Genomic DNA, 8,500 nt, shown 5'->3' on the forward strand with positions numbered 1-8,500 from the left:
GCTCATTTCGTTGCTGCGTGACACAGAATCATTTTCTGAAGCTACCTGAGGTTTGGCAGCGGCTTCTAATGACACCCAGGTATAGAGGGGTTTATGTGGAGGTGACATGTGGCGCAGCCTTAAATCAGTAGCCCTTTGCCTCCCATCCCGCCTTCTATGCTCCAAAACGTCTTTTAAAAGTGACTTTATAGCCAAACAATGCGTCATTTTTCTTTGGTAGGGAGTGGCTGAAGTGTTTTGGTTTAACATTGCTCAAAAAATATCAGTCTGAGGCAAACAGCAGTGAAATTTTTTTCTCTAAATCCCGAGCTCTTTTGCTCAAATCCTTCTTTGCCAAGTGACCTGGCCATGCAGCGATGACCTGGCTCACTTGCTGACACACATCAGCTCCTCCTTACCCTTGACCAGCTCGGGACCGAGCGTGCCGTGCTGGGGGTGGCGCAGCTCTGAAACCTGCTACCCGTCTCCCCAGTTCCTGAGGGGCTTCTTCCTGGCTGATGGCAGCGTGGAGGATTTCATTCCTAACAGGCTGCCTGGGAAGCGTTACCTGTCGTTCTGAGTCTGGTCTGTGTGTCTGGGTCAGACTGACCTACTGCTTCCCTTTGCTTTGGTGTCAACTGTAATACAGAGAGCAGTTTGGTTACTTAAAATGATAAAATGAGATTTTGTACAATGTGTCTAGAATCTCCAACTTCCTTTCCTTGTTAGAATTTTGCAGTTGTGTTTCCTTACCCCATAGCCTCTGAAACTCTGCGGGCAGCATGAGTGTATCCCTCAATAGGTTCACTTGGCTGGCGAATTCCTGTGACCGATAGCTGGCTTTAGCTTGGGGCTTTTCAATGTGTTTTGGCAAGTCTGCCTCTGGAACACCCGGGCATCCTCTGGCTCCCCAGGAGGTGACAGGAGCCATTTCACCAAGCCAATGTCTGGAGTTGTTTGTCAGAGCGTGCGGGAAACAGAGGCTTCTGCAGCCTGTGCCCGACTGAGTCAAAATTAGGCAAAGGGAGTCTGCAAAGCAGTATATCAGGCAGCTCTGCTGGCCCTTTTTGTTGTGCACCTGCGATGAAGTGGAGCTCAGCTTGCTTGACTTGAGATCAGACAATTCTACAGGGCTGTTTTAACTGACAGAGCCAGCTTCCTAGCATGGCCATTGCTTTGATCCTGGTTGGCACAGATGTATTTTTCATGTAGTATTGCTTAATACCAGAACCTTTCTTTTTTTTCTTCCTCTGGTATCTGAAGATAGCCTAATGAAGATTTTTTTCTTCCCCTACTTCATTAAACGCTAAAGGGCAATTCAATTTTCTCCGTAGCTTTCCCTCTGTCTTTACATTTCCTTAATGTACTACTCTGGCTAGCCTGATATGTTGTTCTTTTAATGATTATATCGAGGTCTTTTGAGCGTAAAACACAAGCTCATTTTGGAGCTGAAAGTAAAACCCCCCGCCTGGCGATGCCCGCTGCCCACGCACCTGCTGGGGTCTGGCTGTGTGGCACCGGGCTGAGGCCAGCCCAGGCAGGGGTGACAGGAGGGCTGGGAGCCAGGCGGGACGGATAGTGTCCGAGAGCGTGTCTAACGGGGCCTGCAGACTTCCCCACTGTGGAAAGGTGTCAGAAATGTGTTTCTGGAAAAGAAACCTGTTCGCCTTCGCCCTTCTATTTCTGCGGAGTGCAGCAGTTGTTCGGGTGGCAAGAGGAGCTCGCGGGGCTCAGCCCTGCCTGCTGCTGCGGCATCTGCTCGGCCGGGCCCTCGCCTTTCCCGGGGCCCTTTGGACATCTCTGCCCATCCGCCGTGGAGATCCTCTGCACGCCCAGAGCATCTGCTGGGCCCCAGCTCTCCTGCCCAGCCCTGCTCCCAGTGAGCCAGCCCAGCCCGGCTCGCCCAACACTGGTGCTGGCCGGAGGTCTCTGCCCAGGGAACCCCTCCAAACGCTGTGGCTGTTTCCAGCGCCCCGATCTTGTCTGGGTTTTGCTGTTCTGCCTCATGAATGGATGAATTTCTGCCTCCCGGCTCACCCGTGGTATGCTCATCATTGGTGAATATTCATTAAGTGAAATTAGCATCTGTTAGGTCTTAATTAACTTATTATAAAAGGCTTGTTTTGTGGTAATGAAGTATATACTCTAGATGTGCCTGATGGCAGCTGGTGGATCCCCCTGCCCATGCAGTCATCCCTGAGCAGGGTCCAGCCCCTCCAGTGGGGGCACAGGGGGCTGGACCGCTGCTTCTTCCCCACAGCTATGAAGTCACGGCTGCGAGGAGGCATCTGCGACCTGAGCATGTGCCGGACATCAGCTCAGGTTTGCAAAGTTTCACTAGGTGGTCGCAGCAATGCCCTGTGCCACTGTGGTGGTCTGATATTTGGTGTCTGGTGTTTGGCGTCCGGGCTGTTTGGGCTGTTTGGAGGTGTGTGTTGAAGTTTTGTTCCTTTGCTGGGTGAGTGCAGCCCTTGGATCTGGCTTTCACGGGCTGTCCCTGTGCTGTGGGATGTGCGATTTAGCTCAATCTCCCTATGGATTTGCTTAAAAACTGTTAGTGAGGCACCAAAAACTGCCGTGCTCAGAGGATGTAGGATGTAGGAGGAGGTTGCATGGCGCGCTAATGGGAACCGACCCGAGCCGTAACCTTTTCCCTCTCAACTCATTTTTCACTGTTTTTCAGACTTCATTCAGGTCAGCGTGGGGTGGGGAAGCAGCAAGGGCAGCGGGAGCTCGTCACCCTGGTGCAGGAGCTGGAAAGCATCCCTAGCGCTGCCCTGTGACCGGGAGGGAGCCTGATGTCCAGAGGAGGGAAAACGCATCACGAAAGAGCTGGTGGCAGCAGTGGTGCTCGTCAAATGGATTTCCTCTGTTAGGCTTCACTGTCGTTCTTAAATGCACATGAGCACCATGGGGAAAATGACTGGCTTTCCAGGTGAAAAGAGAAAAAGTAATTACAGGCGAGTGCAGAGCCAACGCTGAGAAGGAGAGCAGGAGCTGCCCTCCCGCCGGCCAGGAGAGCCGTGGAGGAGGCCCTCCCCTCCCAGCAGCTCTGCGTTTCCACAGGGCCGGCCAGAAAGACCCTCCCCGGTTCCCTTCCACCTGATTAATTTTTGCCTGTCAAGCGCTGGCAGTTGCTCGCTGGAATAAATCGTTCTGTGTTTGGGCAGGGCAGAGGCTCCGGAGCAGTGCCTCACAGGGACCCCTCCCTGAGCTGTAAGGCCAACTGCAGTAAGGAGCTGCGGATCGATGCAGCTTACGGGCACGTGTGGCAGAAGCACGTGTGATCAGCGTTTTACAAAGGCTCAGTGGGTAATGCCTTTGTCAAAGCTGAGCAAATTATAAAAAATTTCAATTTAGCCATTATTGACTTTTTTCAGACAAGACACAGAACAGGTCTTGAAGCGAGTCTATAAATTAAATTTAGCCACATAGCTCACAGACTGAAAGCCTCCTTCATCACTGACAGGGAAGAGGAAGGAAGAGGTGAGGAGGGGCCTGCTGACTTCTGCTTTCCCACCTGTTTCTGTAAATTATATGCACTGTGTTCATGGTTGCAAAAAAGATGGAGACACAGAGGAGCGGGGCAGTGACTGTCACCAACGCAGCTTTTTAACATTTTGCTGCCATGAGCTTGCAAACCCCCTTCCTCCAGGGTCAGCTCCCAAGGCTTGGGGCTTTGCCATTGGTGACAACGGGGGGCTTTTTCTTTTAATGCCCCATTGTTTGGCTGGGGACCTGGTGTTCCTAGAGCGGTGGCACCAAACAGTCACCTTGGACCCTGGCGTGAGGAAGAGCCTCCCCATCCTCACGCCCGCTCTGCCGCCCTCCCCTCAGCCATGCCGGAGCTGCCGGCACGAGGCAATCCCAGCACCATGCGTTGCCTGTCGCTGCTGCCACGGCCACAGGGCCGGTTCTGCGGCTCTCACCCAGCTGTTCCCCCTCGCCGTTCCCTTCTCCTGCCCTTGCACCGCTCTCGGGAACGCCACAGGCGCCGGGGTGCGACACCGGTTACGGGGCCCCCGGGTGCTTCTCACGGGTGAGAGCAGGGCTTGTATCGCTGGTCCCAGGTTTCAAAGCTAAGTATTTCTTGATCTGGGTAACGTTACCAGTCTGTGTGAGTTGGAAATGATAATTACGTTTTAGTGGGAAGATGGATGCTTCTGAATGACATTTAAATCCACGATTATTGCAGTGGTTTGGTCAGGGAGCAGTTGTTCTGGATGCCAGCTCTTCCCCTGTCACACATTACTGCGTTTGGGCAGGTCTCCAGCTGAAAAACGAAAATCAAGCCATGCGCTGCGTGAGTCAGGAAATAAATTACTATTCAGGGGTTCCCACCCCCAGTGGGTTATGCAAATGAAGGACCGTGTTTCCCAAAAACCTCAGGTTTGTGCGTGACCAAGCCCTCATGCATGGGAGGCTCCCTCCGAAGTGTCGTGAGTTGCCTGCAGGGCTCAGGGGCTGGGTGAGCAGGGGGGACGCTGGGGCCGCCCGGGATGGAGGCTGGCAGCTCTGGCTGCACCGCCTTCCAGCCGAAGCTGGCTGTACTGTTGAGCCTCAGAGAAGAAAAGATGTCCGGAGAAATTAGGGGTGCTGTAGGTGTCAATAATGGAAAAGATGATTTCCCTGTTCCCTGGCAGGTGGGGAAGCCAGGCACCCTCTGATCCCGGTTCTGAATTTTCTAACAGGCTGTATAAATCCTTTTTGTGGCAGGAGAGGTGTTTATTGACATTGGTAGCCAATGGTCACCTGAATACTGCTTGATTTCTTATTTTAAAAAAGAACAATTCGTTATGTTTAATTGAATGAAAGTATAAAGACCGTGATGATCACAGGCTAGAATGGTAACGAACGTGTTTCTTAGCAGTGAGAGCAGTATTGTCTGAACATTTTGTTTCGCCAGGAGGAGCATCTTGTTTTGTTTTGTTTCACTTCATGCCGTTGGGAAAGCGTGTGATTTCCAGGGCCGCATGCCCATGGTTCCCGTGGCGGTGTCACGCAGGGATGCTGGCTCCCGGCTCGCCGCATGCTGGGCACTAGGATGAAACCCCCAGCACCGATTTCCTTTGTGACTGCTGGGATTTTACCTGAAAGATCAAGATCAGTGTGAGCCCGGGATCTGTGTATCTTGCTTTTGGTACACGTCCCTCTGCCGTTCACGTTTAATTTGCCGTGGCCCCTCACCCTGCGGAGTGCCAGCAGCGATGCCAGGCAGTGCTGCTCCCTCCGATGGCACTGCACTGGCTGCCAGTGCGTGTTGTGCTGGGAGGAGGCGGAGGGAGCGGGTGTGCTATAGCCTGCCTGCCAACAAACCCACTGGTGGGGTGGCTCCGAGCCTGGCACCGGCATGTTTCTCCCTGCGGGGGGTTTGCTGCGAGCCTCTGCCGTGGGGCTGCGGGCAACGCCGCAGGGCAGCCGTGACACCTCCGGGGAGCGGTGATGGTCCCTGCCCCTGCAGCAGGGCTGGGATTTCATCTCCGCTGTGCGGGAGAGCCGCCGGCCCGTGCCGCGTTGCTTACACTGGTCTGTCCTGGGGCAGGGGCCATGGCAGGGTGTTTGCCTGCTCTGGTTCGTTATGTGTGGCTGCTAATGAGGGGTGGTACTCTGCACTGGTGTGTAATTGTGCAAAAAAGGTCATTGCAGAATCTCAGAGTCTTTGGTTCTAACCTGAACATGGCAAAGAGGGGAAAAACGAGATAGCTTGGATTTAACAGTGTATTTATACCGTCCTTTTAAAGGCAGAGGAATGGCGAGGCTGGGAGGGTTCAATGGGATTTAAGCAGCTTGGCATTCCCAGGTGAGACTTGTCAGTCCCTGCAGCCACCTCGGGTACAGCCTGACTTCTTCACACACCAGCACAGACAGACCCTTCCTGTGTGGACAGATTTTATTCCCTTCTGTCCAGCTTCGCCTTTGTTAAGCACAAACCCAGGGAAGATCAGTGCCAACACGGGCTGTTGGACCCGACGTGTTTTGCGGAGACGGTAGCTGGGATGGGAAGGGGCAGCAGGCGCTGCCATGTCCTGCCTCCTGGCTGCTGCCTTCCTCTGGCAGCCAAAAATTCATCATTGTTGGTCTGTTTTGTACTAGTAACCTTGGCCTTGGCCCTGAAACCTCTATTCGTGCCTATGAGGTTACTGGCTTCAAAGGAGCCCCCCACACGGGTATAACACGGAGGAATGCGTTGGGAATGACGAAATCTGAAGTCCTCATTTTGTTTTTTCTGTCTTTCCTCAGGCCAAATTTCTGTGGACTTCATCAGGATTTTCTCTTAAGGGAGAAAAAGCCGGTGTGATCCATGCAGGGTTTGGCCTCGGGTTGGTGGGCGGAGGAAGTAGCAGGTCATTACAAGCCTGAAAAGCAGTTAGTGTTCCCGAGGCAGTGGTTGCTGGGGCTGATTAGACACCTGGCTGGATCCTTGTGTGACTGTTTCTCACTGAGGATCTCGGAGACCTTTCAGACACGCGCTGGATGGCTCAGGGGACCCGCAGGGGACTGAGCAGCACATGCGAGTGGAGCGGATGAAGGAGCTCCAGCATTAATGGCAACCAGCCCCCACTGGAGACCGGGTGGAGGTTTTGCTGACAGTTCAGAAAAGCTCCCTGAGAGGTCTCCTGCCACGCCGGCTGGCTGCACCCCTCCCCGCTCCCGTAGGTCTCGGCAGGCAGCAGTGAGCCCGGCGGTGGGCGCACAGCCTGTTTCTGGGTGCAGGCGGAGGGTTCGGAGCTGTCGGTAACACCGGGGCGCTCTCTGTTCCTCTTGCAGGTGAGCCCTCCCGGTGGTCCTCGTCCCACTGCGACTGCTGCTGCAAGAACGGCAAAGGCGACAAGGAGGGAGAGAGCGGCACGTCGTGCAACGAGCTGTCGACATCAAGCTGCGACAGCCAGTCGGAGGCCAGCTCCCCCCAGGAGACCGTCATCTGCGGCCCCGTCACCCGCCAGCCCAACATACAGACTCTGGACCGGCCGGCCAAGAAGGGGCCGGTGCAGCTGCTGCAGCAGTCCGAGATCCGCAGGAAGAGCGACCTGCTCCGGACTCTCACCTCCAGCTCCCGGGAGTCCAACTCCAGCAAGAAAAAAGCGGTGAAGGAGAAGCTCTCTATTGAGGAGGAGCTAGAAAAATGTATCCAGGATTTCCTCAAAATCAAAATCCCAGACAGGTTTCCAGAAAGGAAACACCCCTGGCAATCCGAACTGCTGCGGAAGTACCACCTATAGGCTTGGGGAGGGGAAAGGGAAAGCACAAGACCTTAGTACCGTTAGAGCAAGAGTCTAAGTGATACGAAAATATTTCCCAATAATAATTATTTGTTAGGTCAAAAAAAAAAAAATCCATCTCTGTAGTACTGCCTAATTTGCCTATTTCACGTTAACATTTATAGTCATAGGGTAACGATATTTTTCCAGTCGTGGAAGCACAATGACAAATGCTTTTATTTGTAAACTCTGAGTCTTACACAAGCTGAATACCTTAAGGGCCGACAGCAAGAGATGCTCATGTGCGGGTGCTGCCGGTGCCGGTGGGAACACGGCTCGTGCGCAGGCAGTGTCCGGGGGTGTCCGTGGGCTGCATGCCTTCTGCGTTCTCCTTGTCGTGCGTTTGTTTGGAGGGGTGTACCCAGCTCAAAGAAACAAGCTGTGCCGTGACAGTTTACCTTAAGCATGTGTATATATATATGTGCATATATATATATGTGTGTATATATATCTCCGTGTGTATATATATATGTATATATATATATCAATATATATTGCTTAAAGATTTTCTGGCTCTCTCCTTATAACTGCACTTTCTCAGAAAAGAGCATTTTTTAGCAGTCTGTGGATGTTTTGTTTCTTCTTCAGGTCTTTGAGGGTTGAACAGTAGAAAACCCATCTCACCATCTTTCTCCCCCGCTCCCTCTCTCTCTTCCCCCCCCTTCTCTGAGACACTGTAAATGCATTTCAGTGGAGACCAGGGAACAGTGTGTGGGTCTTTGTTGCTGTCAGCAAAATACTCCATTTGGTTTTGGTGATCTTGTTCCCTCTGTGTCCTCCCCACGCCTCTCGTTGTCTTTCTCAAGGCTCTCTGGCACCAAGGGGTTAAACATGTGATGATCCCAGTTGGAAAGCTGTAGGAATTCTTCTGAGGTCGAGAGTGGTGGCAGCCAGTGCTGGTGAGGATGGCTGATTTCGGCAGGCGTGCCAGGCGCGTGTGCCAGGAGCGTTTGGCCCCCACTGGCAGGGCGAGTGGGCATGGGATCCTGTCGAGAAACTCTCGGCCTAACAAGCCACATTGAGTGCTTTGGCTGGCGGGGGATCGCCTGCTGGAGACCGGGAGCAGCACTGTTCCAGCCATGTGTGTTTCAGGAGACAATGCAGACCCCAGAAGGAGGTACCCAAATTCCCTCCCACAGGCGCCCGGCTCGGTGCCAGTCCCGTCCACAGTAGCCAGCAAACCGCACCGCGTGTCCTGTGTTACCCACCGCGTGCCGGCCAGGGAGCTGTGGGAAGGGCTGGTCCTGCTCTGATCGGAGTGG

The 8,500-nt window shown here is 53.5% G+C and overlaps 1 protein-coding gene across 1 annotated transcript in view; it reads left to right on the forward strand.

The window, feature by feature from the left end:
- KCTD16 (potassium channel tetramerization domain containing 16) overlaps positions 1–7,199 on the forward strand; it is a 72,716-nt gene extending 65,517 nt beyond the window's left edge. The window contains exon 2 of the mRNA XM_009947053.2: positions 6,748–7,199. Coding sequence (XP_009945355.2) covers positions 6,748–7,199 — 452 coding nt within the window. The remainder of the gene's footprint in view (positions 1–6,747) is intronic.
- The last annotated feature ends 1,301 nt before the right edge of the window (positions 7,200–8,500 follow it).

The sequence above is a fragment of the Leptosomus discolor genome, chromosome 10 (genome assembly GCF_034619465.1).
Source record: "Leptosomus discolor isolate bLepDis1 chromosome 10, bLepDis1.hap2, whole genome shotgun sequence".
NCBI classification, from domain to species: Eukaryota; Metazoa; Chordata; class Aves; order Leptosomiformes; family Leptosomidae; genus Leptosomus; species Leptosomus discolor.